This window comes from Anneissia japonica, unplaced genomic scaffold (genome assembly GCF_011630105.1).
Source record: "Anneissia japonica isolate Jap-2015-1 unplaced genomic scaffold, ASM1163010v1 scaffold38842_len14554_cov117, whole genome shotgun sequence".
NCBI lineage: Eukaryota > Metazoa > Echinodermata > Crinoidea > Comatulida > Comatulidae > Anneissia > Anneissia japonica.
In genome coordinates, this window is record NW_022709055.1 from 1 (window position 1) to 14550 (window position 14550).

A 14550-nucleotide genomic window follows, 5' to 3' on the forward strand; every position below is an offset into this window, starting at 1 on the left:
TGATGGTACTATGTACACGTTTTAATTATTGTTATTTATTCGTTAACATTATAAATTATATTAATATTTAAATTTAATGTATTGTCTAAGTATGAATTACTATATCCATGTTAAATTAATCTTATCTATTAAAATTGTATATTTAAATAATATAGTAATAGGCATAGCCGAGGTCTAGACTAGGCCTAAACAAGTGACTATGTGAGTGTATAAAATTATGGAGAATATGAATAAATGCAAAATTGTGAAAAATTATGAAGGAAGAATAGGAAAGAGATTTGGAGCGGCTGAAATATTTTCTGAAAATATAAAATAGTAGTCAATATGCCATTATTGCATTACGTTTTTGAAGTGGGAGCAGGATTTCCATTGGCATCTGGCAATGCACTTTCATAGTTGCTGCAATTGTCAAACTTTATTTTCAGGTCTCTGAGTGAGGTCTCTGATTGAAGCAAGTTGATTGGCCAAGAGGTTTAAGTCAGGGGCACCGTAAAGTTCAGCTCTAATATCAGCACTGGTTCAAACGGCTCACTCGCCAATGGTTCCATTTGTGGAACAATTCTCCTCAGATAAGGACTATAAACCGTAGGCCCAGTGTACGCATTTGGCTCGTGTGCACTTTAAAGAACCAGTACATTCCTCGAGAAGAGTAGGGGATTACCCCAGTGTACTGGTCCATTAAGTCCCCTGTTGTTAATTGGATATGCCATGTAGGACAGTGATTAAGTTCACTTATTGGCATATCCTTGATGCTTGTGCCTAAAGAAATGAAATGAAAATGTAATTTCCATTAACTTAATTAAAATAAGCAATTTTATATTATGTATGTTGTATAGGAATATTATTATAAGGGTTGCAAACAAAATTTTATTTCGAACCCCAATGGGTTTAAGCTTTTGGATATCTAGGAAAATCTTTTTAAAAAAATCACCAGCTTCAAGTTTTCACTTGAATGGGTTTGCTCCAGGGACTTTTTTCTTTTCAAGTCAACCCCCACATTATTTGGTTGGTTTGCTAAAGTATATGCTGCTATTCATAGCAAGAATCAATATAATGATTTCCTGTACACAACATTCCCCAAAAATGGTATAATGTATTCTGTTTGGGTTACAGTATAGACTGGGCTAAAGTACTGTCTGAGCATTTTCTGCTAATTCTACACTAATATTAACTAAAGCTAACGTTCTCTAGACTGTCCATCCTATGGTGCAAACATAACCTTAAAGATACACTGCCAAAAAAATTCAAATAGAACCTTAACTTCTAACAAGTTTTTGCTGATTTACAGACATTTTTTGACAAAAACTATTAAAATGTTTACCTGCCAGTGAGGGTCTATGCAAAAGAATACAGGGAAGGTATTATTTAAGTCTTTCTTACTGACAGGAACTTTTTTTTTCAACGTTTAATTTTTTTTTCTAATCATATTTATAGAGGGTGATCTTCAGGGCTCCCTTAAATAAATGAAATAATGTGATGCTTTTATCAGCAAAGACTTTGTATGAGGCTTAGGAAGTGGAGTTGTTTTTAGTTGTGAGAAAAATTCCTGCTGTCACAAGAATTGAAACAAGACCCTGTGATTAGAAGGCTCTCCAGTTGTACAGACTATATCAATCTGTATCAGGATTATTCATTTTTTTCATTTAACTAGAAATCTGCCACTCCTTACAAGCACTTGGATGGTAATTAAGTCCTTCCAACTTTCGACCATTTTGCCATACCATATATTTTCGGCTATACACCATTTTCACCAAATTTGAAATGATAATTACCGATAACCTGGCAACCACCACTGGGAGACTTCCAGAACCTAGTATTTCACTCTACGTAGTTACCATGGTGGAATAATTAAATGATGAAACTAAATTTACTAATCATAATGAGCATGAATATTTTAAAACGAAAAAAGAATGAAATGTTTACATTAAAAACAAATTTAAGTCTTAAAAAGCTTTTTCAATTACAGTAATTAGCATGATCGTATGTGTTGTCTACTGATGCTATAGCAAAGGTCTAGCGGTGCAATCCACTCCATAGTGCTCTATTTATCGAAATAAGATTTTTCGACGATTTTTGTATGTCGGGCATAAAAGACAACCCCTTGGCTACACCATCAGAATTCCTACGTTTGCTGCTCTTTAATTTAAGGTCATTTAAGCATCTACCTGGCTAAAAGCGGAGCCAAATATAGGGCCAATTTTCTAATAATACTATGTTATGGGCTTTCATGTTCATCAAAATCTTATTTCCTTGCATTCAAAATTGTGTTTATTCATACTAACAGTTAGTAGCTTCATTTCAGTAATAAATTTGAGTTTTACGGATGATCCACACATAAGAACACATTTTAAAGTATAACCATTTTAAAGACGGTCTCTGAAGGGAGGGGGGTGTTTAATATCATGATAGACTTGAGAACAAAGTTGTTTTAGACCTTTAAAGGCATATAAAATAGTTTCATTCGTGAATTCTTAAGGGGAAAAAAAAAAAACTGAACTTTTCTAAACACCTACAAAAGCATTGACAGATCTGGAGGGAGGTCCTGACTCCCCTTCATTGAACAAAAAAAAAAATTCCCCCACCCCCAAAAAAGAAAAAAAATCTAGACCTACCTTTTCAGGACCTGAGCTGAAATTTTGTTGTTACAATGGGAAAATTAGAAGTCGGGAAAGCTCATTTCCCGCCATCTATGAATCAAAATCCTATGGACCAGTGGTGGTCAGGTCAGGAAGGGGGATAAATTATGATTTTTGGTTCTTAGACACTAACCAAGGTGCTAGTCAACCCTTAGGTTCTGGCCCCACTGTCAGACCCCTGTGGGAAAACTTCTGGAGTCCCCCGATCCCCACTGCTTACTGACTCCAGGGGAAAATAGGAAGGAACGATAATAATACAGTATAATATTAATTTAAACTGGTGACACTAATTCCAACAAAAATTCTAGATCATGAGGTACATTAGCATATAATTTATTTAGCATTTGTCAAAAGAGCTAATTTTTTACACTTCATGATTCTTCATGACTTCATTTAAAATTATGCCCTCCAGACAAAACATACCCTAAGCTCATTACACAACTGGTATGCCCTGACAGTTAAATTTGATTATATTCAGAAAATGCAGTGTCAAGCTTACCAAAAATGGCTTTTGAATTCTGCATACAGGGTATCGGAGCCAGAGTAATTACGCTACCAAAGAAGTGGCCACATTGTTTGCTGACTGTCTAAAGCTTATTGTAAAAGCCAGCAATCTGAACACCGAACAGAATTGCACAGCGCCGCCGATCAGATGTTGAAAAAATACTTCCGCATCACGAGCTTTCTGCATCACATGTTAATTTAGTCATTCTGCTCCATTTGGGCGTGTTAATTACAATACCAATATTTTCAAACTAATGCTGTACAATATATAAGTTTAACAATGGAACTGATACACTTTACATACCTTTTGGTTATTGGTGAGTAATGTCAAACTCTGCATATAATACAATAATTATTGTAAAATAACAAAAGCATGTATGTAGTGTAGGCCTATTCAAAAGGTTTGCTACGGTCGTCGAACGTTAGCTATAGGAAAGTAGGCTTTGAGTAGCTACAGTATTTTCAATTATGGTACACTATCAGAAAACGCAGAAAAACTCTCAACCAACCTTCCAAAATTTGGAAGGTTGGTTGGATTAAAATACTCAGCCTGTAAGCCTAATAGCTAGGTCTATTAATGATCTAAGTTATGAAGGAGTTGCAGTCAGGTGTATCTAGAGATGTGACCATGCTAGATTACAATCCGGGTTCCCCTTCTCAAGCTGGTAATTTGCCAAGTGTAAAATTACATTTGAGTAGGCCTAGTTAAAAATCACCTCAATTTTATTACCTATCATCTGGTCTAGCACCCCTCACTTAATCACCGATGACCCCTACTCCCCCCTCCACTTTCCCCTGTCTGTACTAGTAATCCTACTTTTATGATATGAAACAACAGAAATCTGTGTTTTTAAGAAAACAGTGTTATGGAAACTCATTTTTACACTTAATACATGTATTTTTCCTTTAATAATTAATAGCCAGGACGAGGAACCTCTTTTTTGCTGATAAAATAGAAGAAATTTTACCAGTAAGTATATAAAAAATGTACATATAGTATATAATATAGTAATGTCCTTTAATAGGCCTAATACAGCATTTGTAAAGAACACTTCGTATAAAATTTAATTGTTAAATATATTTTTACCTATAATTTCATATCAGTCCATGGGTAGAAAAAAATATCACCCATTCGGCATTGCAACCAGTGTATTTACTCTGAATAAGAATGATACCTCCATACCCTCTATTCAGGAGAGTAGGGATTGTCTCATTTAATTTGTATTTATTTATTCGATCAACATATGTACAATCAAGGGTCCCAAGTCTTCTGGAACTCACTAGAGTCTCCTGGAAATCAGGACGGCCTCCCGCACTCCAGCAACAAGCAAGAACCTCCTGGAAATCACCCATAACCCACCAATTCATAGTGTTTGCAAGTTTTCTCACTGCTTCATCAATTGTTCTATGAATGCGAGGGCTGATGGGTGTCTAATGTGCAGCAAAAAACATTTAATGTTATGAAAGCTCAGTAACCTGATCGGAAGTTGCACCCCTACTTTTATCAAAATTATAAATTTATACGATTTCCTTTTCTTTTTTTGTTTTGAAGTCTGTGAGTGCCATTTCTGGCCATCTACAGGTGCCATAATCATATATTCTCTTACCTCAGCCCCAACCATGGCGGGGTTGATGTAGTATAGATATTACATCTGTAAAAGCTACTCCCTTGTCTCCCCCCAGCCACCTTTCGATCCACCACTGCAGATTTCCCGGATTTGAATTCTTCCAACTTGGGACTCCTGGAACAATTACAATTAGATAAAATTAAAACTTGCAATACTTGCTTGTTGTTTATTTAGTTTCCCGTTGAAGTAGATGATGGTGGCGATGCAGAACTAGCAATTGGCGCTGGTGGTGGCAATGTAGCTGGTTTCTTTGGGGCTGGTGGTGGAGCTGGTGGATTTGGAGGAAGGAGAAATGGAAATGGAGGAAGGAGGAATGACAATGAAAGACCCTACCAGTACATAATAATGTATTTGATACTGTTATATCTGTGCCTAATTTTGATCTATATTTGGTAAATATTATCCCTTATATATTTAAGATGTACAGCATAATTAACTATTATTATTATTATTATTATTATTTTTCGTCAGTTTCACAATGTGTCAGACAAAATTTTCAATGCACAACAAAAATCTAAAAGCACAGTGGTTATGGGAAGAGTATTAAATACTTGTACTTCAAAGCAAGGGTCCCAAGTCCCCGGGCCAAGTTGCATAAGTCTCCTGGAACCAAAACGGTCTCCCTCACTTATGCAAGCAAGCAATAATCTTATGGAAAAAAACTGCAAATTTATAATATTTGCATGTTTTTATAACGTTACTATAAATAATTTTCTTACAGAATTCAGTGCCAATGGATATTCCGTGCACAGCAAAATAAAATTATGTGTGTTAAAAAAGTTCATTTAAACAGATCTCCTGGAAGTGACTTCTTCCAACTGTATAGCAATGTTTAATATCAATCCATTCCAGAACTAGAGCTTGAAACCTTTGTTAAGCTTGTGTCTTGCTGTCTTGTGATTGCATTTTACTTTACCTTGCTTGGGCAAGACTGTTTTTACACCTTGTTTAGCATACCCGCCTCCACAAAAAAAAATGGAAATTTCAGAAAAAAATAAGTTTTTATTTTCATTACGCCTGCCGCTGTCTTGCAATCTCCAAAAATAAGATATGTATATGTAAGGCATTTAACCATTCTATTACTACACTGTTTACATTCACCAATACAATGTTATTTTTAGTTTCTTCTCTATCTGGATGTTTTGGCAAAACTATTTGCTATTAAGTGAAAAACCAAAATTTCATTTTTATTTTTTTCTCCCCTCCTCTGACGATTTAAAAAAAAAAAAGTTCGCAAAAAAGAAGTCTCACCATAACAATAACAGATACCTCAATATTTTCTTTTTTACACTTGTGATGTTTTCAGGTGTTACTTGTGGGTGCTGTTCCTGGTCCATGCAGGCATCATTCCAGACAATCAGCTACTGGAAGTGATGGCGACAAATCATGACCAAGCCTGGTTTATGTTGACAATACTAATGTTCATTTTACCATTTTACTGGGTAAGTTTGTAGAATCTTGTCATCAGGCAAACTAATTTTTATTAATAATTACTAGCCCATCATCAGGTATATAGAGCGTTAGAAGCAAGAGGGACAAGATTAAAAATGAAGCATTGATTTATACTGTACTACATTCAGTGGGGTTTGGATTATGCTTTGCCGCCAAAATAGGTATTTCTTTCCTATATAGGAAATGCCAATACTTCAAGATGTCAAGATGTACTGAATGCTAAAATGGTTATTTTCTCAAATTGTTTTTCTCAAAGCCAGTATTTTATGCAGTCTGAATCTGAATCAATACTGGCAGAGGACCCCACTAGTGTATATACGCCAGTGTGCGTCATCGATTTTGCAGTGAAGTTGTCTAGCTCGTAACCTCTAAAATACCATAGCTGCAATCATGGCCACCCATACCGGGGATTCTAGTTGACACCATACCCCAGATGGGTACATATTTGTACACCATGCACCCCTCCCAATGGAAATCCTTAATATGACCATATTATACAGGATTGCCAATTTACAGTTATGTTGCATAAAACTACTGTCAACAATGTCAGTTTGTCTTTCTTGATATTTATCACCTATTACTATAGTACATATCCATTTGCATTCTATGTTCTTTTAATGATCCTGTAATAAATAATTCACGTCTCATAGGCTACAATGAATATATAAATTATCTATGGTGGATTTATTTATTCATTTAAATTGTTGCATTAATCATTTAAGATTATATGCAAGTTTTTAATAGTTTGTTTACATACTTATTTGAATACAAAAATGTTTTTTTTTTTCTTTTTTTTAAGATGCGTTGATAAGGGCCAGCAGTTCAAATCAGCTATATAAAGCGCTGGAGGGGTGGACTAGCTCTTTCATTAAATTGCTTCTCCCTATATGAGCCTATTCCTGTCTGAGCTTCCTAGCTATTCTTTGTCTGTCTGCAATAGGGGTTGAATGGACCAGTATGCTGTAATAACCCCCTGCTCATCTCGAAAGATATACTGGGATCTTTAAGGTACACTGGGCCTATGGTTTATAGTATTCATCCAAGAAAACTTGTTCCAGAACCATAGATGAGCATGCTGTTTGAACCAGCGTATATATTATAGTTGTACATTGCAGCACCCCTGCCTTAACGTACATGAACTTCAAACTTGCTATGACTTACAGGGTAGCTTGTTTGGGAATACATTTAATGCCTTCCATTTTCATCTTGATCGATTTCTGTAGCTACTAACTAAAACCCCAATTTTTAGAAGCACTTTGAATGCACCTAGGATGCAATGTAGAAAGCAATACATTAGTGTTATTCGTTAACTATTTAATGTTCTTCCATTGTAAAAAATGTAATTGTTAAAAAAATAATTCTAAAAGCCGCGACTTGCCAAATAAAGGCTTAGAAGCTGATTCTGCATGGCTGTTTCAATCTTCCATATCTATATAATAAATACTATGGGTAGAATGCATGCAATAACATTTACTAGTGGCTTAAAGATGTATTGTCCCATGCTAAATACCAAAAAAATCATTAAAATATTTTTGGAAATTAACTTACCCATTTTGAAGTAACATAAAAGTTAGAAACATAACATAGAAATTAGTGTATTTAAAAAATGTCTACCCATCAGTTTACAGTGAAACTTGATAGATACACTTCTAGTCACTGGAACTGTCTTATTATTTTTATTATACTTTTCTGGCTTAAAAATCAGTGTACACATTTTCTAAATTCAATATTTTCTATGCACAAGTTAATAATTTGTATGTTACTGCAAATGAACCAGTTGATTTCAAAATTATTTTTTATGATTTTTTTTAATTAGCAAGGGAAAATACATCTTATGTACATTTGCAAAAAAAAGTAAGTATAGTTTAGATATATTTTTAAAAATAATTTAAATCTTGCAGGTTACTATCTGTCACATATTATCTGAAGTATCTGCTATACATGATACAGATCCCACCTTTAATGTATAGCATGTTAAGTTTGTGATTGGCATAACAGCTAAGCTGTGCCTAGTGCAGGAAGGTTGTTTAGCACTGTGGTTTCTATTCTAGTACTATTACCATATTAGTAGTACTATTACCATATAGTTATGAATTTGCAGGGGCAGATCCAATAGGGGGGCACGAGGGGCACATACTCCCACCCTGTTTTTCCACTAAATTTTAAGATTTTCAATGCAAATCAATGTTATGTGCCATGCTTAGATACCATAACTTGCATTGTTGAAGGGCTGTAAAAGTGGCTGATGCTAAGCCTCAGCCCTGAGATGCAAGGGCTTCATGGGCGTAAATACTTTAAATTCCTGGAAACAACTGATTGGCCCATTGGGATGAAAGTGTGCTCGGTTTCACTTGTACATGACTAATAATTAATTACCATATAGTTTTGACTAATAATTTCATATTTAATCTGGCTATTGTTCACTGTAGCATATTATATATTAAAAAACCCAACGTAAATTTGTACAAGTGCGGCGCAGCGGTTAAGGGATTAGAATTCTTATCATGAGGTTGTGGGTTTAAAACCAACGCTTGTCGCATTGCTTGTGCCCTGGGAAAGATATGATTTTGTTTGCTTTTCTTCAACCAGGAGGTATAACTGAGTACCTTTCGGTGAATGATTTTTAATCAAATTGGTTGTGCTGAATTACAAGCATAACAACCTAGTGGGCGGTGAAGTTTGCATGTTGCGCATGACTTACTCTATATCAAAAATTACTAGGGAAAAAATAAAACGTGAGCAGATCTTATGGATACTCATTAAATAAATAAAAAAAATGGTTGGCTTATAAAACGCACATTGTAGAGATCACTATGTGCTTAACATTATTATCACAGTCGTTGGATCAAACACATACTCAGCTCAATGGAGAACATTTTGTAATGTTGCAGCTGTAATCAGCGCGTTTTGTGTTTGAACCTACCAGGTACTTACTTTTACTCGTAGGTGGACAGAGATAACCATAGGTAAAGTAATTGCCTAAGGACACAAGCAAAATACACAGCGAGGGGTTGAAGCTCCGACCTCAAGAATGAAAAAAAAAACCGCAACCACTGTGCCAAACTACTCCTTTTAAGTCAAATTAAATAATTAATTACACAATATCAAATAATAGACAGTGTCTTCATTACATAGATTGCTGGAACAGTAGATATGAAGTTTAATAACTTATTGTTTAGTAATGTGAAAATATATAGAATATAATGATGTGGTATACTGTAAATGATCAAATAAGAGCGCCTCAAGTTCTTAAATAAGTGCCACAACAAATATAGATTTTATTTTCACAGTATCATTCATGAATGTGTGCCTTGGTGCTTTAATTAGAGATAACTTATATCGGTGGGTAGAGAAAGTGAAGGAATGGTGCTCTTTTCATTTGTCCAGAAATAAAACTAAAGTGCTGTTACTAAAATATTATTATGCAAGTGTCCTATTTTTACATTTTACTCCAAAAAAAATTGACAATTTGTTATTAACAAACGCTTGTTTTTGTTTTGTGTTGTGCTATTATGTATTTCAAATATTATTAAACTTGCTCATATTAAAAGTACAGTATTGTATAAAGTATATTACTTTTGGTGTCTGTAAAATAAAAAAAAAAACTATAGCTAGTAGGTCTCACTGTTATCGATAAACACTATACTACATTATTAGTTTAGAAACAAGCACCACTGAAGAATGAATTTTTGGAATAATGTTGAGAATTTCAGGAACAGATGTGGGGTGAAAGAAACTGAAGTTACCAGAAGCATGATAATCAACAGAATCAGAAGAAACATTAAGATAACCAGTATCATTAATGTCATCATTATTTAAGGCAAGTCAATCCAGATCAAGAAAACGATAATGAATTACGGTTACGTCATCAATTTCTACCGACAACCCTCCCCCTACAGTCGAATATTTGTTACAAAGTAGGCGATTCATGCCTTTGCATGAATCAAAGATCTTGTTCAGTAGGTACAGAAAATTTTCAAGAGTGTTTTAGGCACTAATGATGAAAATGATAATGAAGTATTCGTATTCATTATTGTTTTTCCTAAGGTTGCAAAATCTCCCAAATATCATCCATGCCAATACCCCTATACACAACAATCCTAGATGATCACAGTAATTAATAGTTAATCTTACTTTTACGACAAATTAAATATGTCTTGTCAATATTCAACAAATTATAAATATTGCAAGAGGATGGGTGCTGTTGAAATTGAGGAAATGAGTAAAGAAATGCTAGACAAACTTTTGATCGCCTAGTATAGGAGGCTAGGCCTGTAGGCTAGGAAGGAAGTACTTTTTTAGGCCTCATAGAATCTATGTATGAGGTATATAAAACAAATATTGACTGCTCTAGATTCAGGGAATGATGAAATTTATTGCCCCTCGGTGATGTGGAGACCGTAGCCTATCTATTGGGAAGATAGGCTACGATCTCCACATCACCTCGAGCAATAAATTCCCCTCATGGGCAGTCAATATTTGTATATTATTAGTCACGAGACAGAAAGCATAAATGATAATGAGAAAGCCAATAAGTAGAATATTAACATCCATTACCTGTATGTATTCCAAGTATTTTTATTTTGAAAACGATGTTAGATAAGACTAATTCACCGAAGCCATATTTTAAACATGGAGCCTGTTGGGCTTGTAAAATTCACTAGTTGCATAACTATTTCAAAATAATGGGGAACAGGCATGAAACTTTCACACCCACGTCGGTCCCAACATGGTTGGTTAAACCATGGTGGGGATGAAATGGTATTTAAGCATGTCATCTTTAGACGACAAAAACTTTATATGGGGTGTGGTCATATCTGTGTGGGCAAAAAATTTGACCGGGTATAGGATCGCATCATTGGCCACTCACAATGGTAAGTAACAGATTTGTTCAAAATAACATGAAGTCTGTATCAGGAGTTTCTACGTTAATTGTGGACACAGACTTCACCTGCTTTTGAATCTCTACCTGAAAGCAATGCCAGCCGATTCAAGCCAACTGCGAACGCACAGACTTCCTCGATCCTGGATCTCCTTGCGTCCAAGGTTTGTGATTACTTCTCCGGAAGGTTTTAGAATAATGAGCTTCGGAATAGCACTTACGTTAAACAATTCTCTCAGTTCACTGCAATGACAAAATAAACATATCATTTATCATTTACAAATACATAAAATAAGCGATAAAATATATGAATATCAAGATCTTTGGATTTACTTTCATATTCAGTCAAAGAAGAAAAAAAACCAATAAATTATTTCTAGAAATATGTCAAAGGAGGACAGAAGGCCTGTGATTCAAATAAAAATTCCAATCAAGGGAATACAAACATAAGATAAAACATAAATTACATAATATATGATTTCAAATTATTACTTTACTAGGAATTACAGTATTTGGGCAAGTGTATATTTTTTTTTGGTTGTTTGTAAAAACTTTGTCCGATATAAATAGTAATAATAATAATAATAATAATAATAATAATAATAATAATAAATATTTATTTTTCAATTTATATTCATAATTTAAAAGTGCTATTCTATTTTACAACCAGGATCCTAGTTATATCATTGAAAAATTTCAATGTGCCACAACTTACTATGAATATATTAATAGTAAGTTGTGGCAATTAATAATTACAAATTTCAGAAATACACCAGAATTTCATTCTAAAATTTCAGAGGACAGAGCACATGTAGCAGCATGTGATAATGCCACATTGTTTACACTTGAAAGCTGTAACTATAAGCTATGAATGATGCATCTACTGTAGGTTCTAGTAGTTTACAGTGATATTGACATATTAATAATAACTATTTTAAGCTCTAATCTATCCATAGTTCAAAGTTAAATCACTGTACTATTTACCTCAAATTTTAGATTTACCTCAAATTTTGATTTACAATCATTACCCATTTATGAACACTGGTCAGACCCAATCAATACCTAAAATGGAGATTTTGGCTGTACTCATTTTCTTACTTATTGAACGGATTTGCAAATGACAAGTGCAGCCAATCACCATGGTCCTCTGCTATATACTGGTCCATGTGTTCCACTTTCTTGTCGCTTGAGATAAAAACAATCTCAAATGGGTATTTCTTGTTTCTGATCTCCTCATAGGCGTCAGCTAGAATAGGTGTGAACTGTCGACACGGAGGGCACCAACCAGCTGAGAAGTAAACACCTACAATCTTGGCATCCAGAACGGTGTCTGGCTCAACCTCACCAGATGTTCTTAACAGTTCCTTTTCTTTAAAAAATGTTGCCATATCTATAAAGTAAAGAAATATAAAATCATAAAAGTATCTAATTTTAAGTTAATTCTAATCCAACAGTATACAGTATACCTAAATGAATACAAGATTTTGGTTTTTAAAAACCAAAATACAGTTAACCTCAGGGGTCACCTTTCGGACCTAAAATTCGTCAGGGAGGGAAAAAAAGTATTTTCTACATATTAATAGACTCCAAAATCAATTAAATAAGCCTTTGAAACCCCAAAATTGTCATACTTTTCAAAGTCCCTGGAACACTTTTGAGATTTTGAGTGATGCCCGACCACGCCCACTTACTTTGTTTCTTGTTGTTGTCGGGGACATCGTCGCAATCCCCCATCAAGGATCGCGGACCCTCAATCTGGCAAATCCTGGCGCCACCACTGTCATTAACCACAAAAGCTGTGTTAATGTTATGTTCGGTCAAATAAAATGTGAGCACCGCAGACTGGTGTACCGATGTGGCAGTTGGTGGACATGCAAACATCGATTTCAGGCATAATGTGGGCAAGAGGTACTACCAGTGATTGGTGCTGTTGCAGCAAATTTGCGACACCCAATCACAAAGTAAAATCGTGTGTGAAAGCTCACCAAAAGTAGTCGATATGTAATCGATATCGCAATTGTTACCCGTTGCGATTGGGTGCTACAATCTTTATTACTCTCGATTACCACGGAATCTGATCACAACGAATTCCACAGGCACTGTTTGGCTGAGGTCAGGCAACATAGGCCTAGACACCGGAGGCCTAGGCCCTAGAATATAAAGTTTGTGTTGGTCTGAATGCGTTCGTTGATTGCGATCGGGAGTTATCAGTTTTGGATTACCACCGATTACATCGCAACCGATCGCAAGAGAGTGTAATCTGAATCGGGTATTAGCCCACTTTTTACCGTATTTAAACGTAGGACACTGTTTAACATTAGTTTATTTTTCGCGTTTTTACTTTTATGACATAAATTGTTTAGCACCGTTTTTGGTCTTGCCATTTGACTTATTGCCGTTTTGGTCTATTGCTGTCTGGTCAAAAAGTGTTGCTGTTTCGGTTTTTTGCTGTTATGGTCATTGCCATTTTGACTTATTACCATTTTGGTTTTTTACCGTTTTGACCTGTTACCCATTTTTGACTGGCTGGCTTGATATTTTTACAGGTAAAATTGACGGCTAAAATGGCTTCTGGAGAAGGGAACAGGCTACCTACTACCTATATCCTCTGTACAAAAATAGAAATCATTTCGGAAAATAAGGGCCAATTTTCCCACATACTTTGCCGAAAATTAGGCTGTGAACTAGGCCTATTCTGAATATATAGAAAAAATGTTATTCCAGTTTCCCTCCAAATTTGATCTGATTTTTTAGGTATCATCTGTAGCTATAGAACTTGGCCTTGGGCCTTAGCCTATTGTTGTATCGGCATTATCTTATATACCAAGGCTACATACAGTGGCAGTGCCAGAAGGGAGACAGGGAGATTAAGTCCCCCACCGAACTGGTACAAGCCCTCCCGCCGGACAGAACTTGTTGGGCAGTCAGACCATCAAACATAAAAATAGGCCCACGACAAGCCAACACGTCTGTCACAGTCTGAAAGTACCATTTCCATCCATCCAGAGGTTGCTATTCTTAAAAAATCTCATTTGTACGGAGCCCCTAAAGGGACATGGTTAAAGAAAATATTAAACTATTTCGAGGGAACGAAATAATATTTTGAGGGAACGATATCATTTCGAGGGAACGAAATAACATTTTGTTCGAACGAAATATTATTTCGTTCCTTCGAAATATTATATCGTAGATTGTAGATGTAGAAAATACATAGGATTTTTATTTCTTCCCAACAATTTGTGCTTTTCTCCTTGATGTGGGGGATAGCTCTCCCCGACGGGAGCCGTATAGTACTAGGTGTGTATGTAGGCCTATATTTATGTATATATATATATATATATATATATTATATAGGCCCTATATAAAGGCGAAAGCCACTAATTTCTTCACACTCATAAGCCTATATACCGATGTTCTCTAATGATTCAGGAGATAAAATGTTTGTTTA

The 14550-nt window shown here is 35.1% G+C and overlaps 2 protein-coding genes across 3 annotated transcripts; one reads left to right on the forward strand and one right to left on the reverse strand.

Annotated features, from left to right (window-relative positions):
- The first annotated feature begins 3195 nt into the window (after positions 1 to 3195).
- LOC117106650 lies at positions 3196 to 10675 on the forward strand. Of its 2 annotated transcripts, XM_033248042.1 has the most exons (5): positions 3196 to 3457; positions 4061 to 4110; positions 4943 to 5160; positions 6075 to 6210; positions 7020 to 10675. In XM_033248042.1, the coding sequence occupies exons 1-5, from the start codon at positions 3421 to 3423 to the stop codon at positions 7026 to 7028; spliced, it is 450 nt and encodes a 149-aa protein (XP_033103933.1). In that variant the 5' UTR covers positions 3196 to 3420; the 3' UTR covers positions 7029 to 10675. The 2 variants fall into 2 exon arrangements, with proteins under 2 accessions (XP_033103933.1, XP_033103932.1); XM_033248041.1 differs by lacking the exon at positions 7020 to 10675 and having other exon boundaries at positions 6075 to 6254.
- Positions 10676 to 10778: 103 nt separating this feature from the next.
- On the reverse strand, positions 10779 to 12499 carry LOC117106652 (nucleoredoxin-like protein 2). The gene is made up of 2 exons (XM_033248043.1): positions 12201 to 12499; positions 10779 to 11345 (listed from the first exon to the last, which is right to left on the reverse strand). The coding sequence occupies exons 1-2, from the start codon at positions 12488 to 12490 to the stop codon at positions 11186 to 11188; spliced, it is 450 nt and encodes a 149-aa protein (XP_033103934.1). The 5' UTR covers positions 12491 to 12499; the 3' UTR covers positions 10779 to 11185.
- Between the last annotated feature and the right edge of the window lie 2051 nt (positions 12500 to 14550).

Coding starts and splice junctions, on each gene's coding strand:
- LOC117106650 (XM_033248041.1), top strand. CDS start 3,421: ATGGAACTGATACACTTTACATACCTTTTGGTTATTG. Junction 4,111..4,942: donor AAATAGAAGAAATTTTACCA/GTAAGTATATAA, acceptor TTGTTTATTTAG/TTTCCCGTTGAAGTAGATGA. Junction 5,161..6,074: donor CTAATTTTGATCTATATTTG/GTAAATATTATC, acceptor TGATGTTTTCAG/GTGTTACTTGTGGGTGCTGT.
- LOC117106652 (XM_033248043.1), bottom strand. CDS start 12,490: ATGGCAACATTTTTTAAAGAAAAGGAACTGTTAAGAACATCTGGTGAG. Junction 11,346..12,200: donor TTTGCAAATCCGTTCAATAA/GTAAGAAAATGA, acceptor TTGTCATTGCAG/TGAACTGAGAGAATTGTTTA.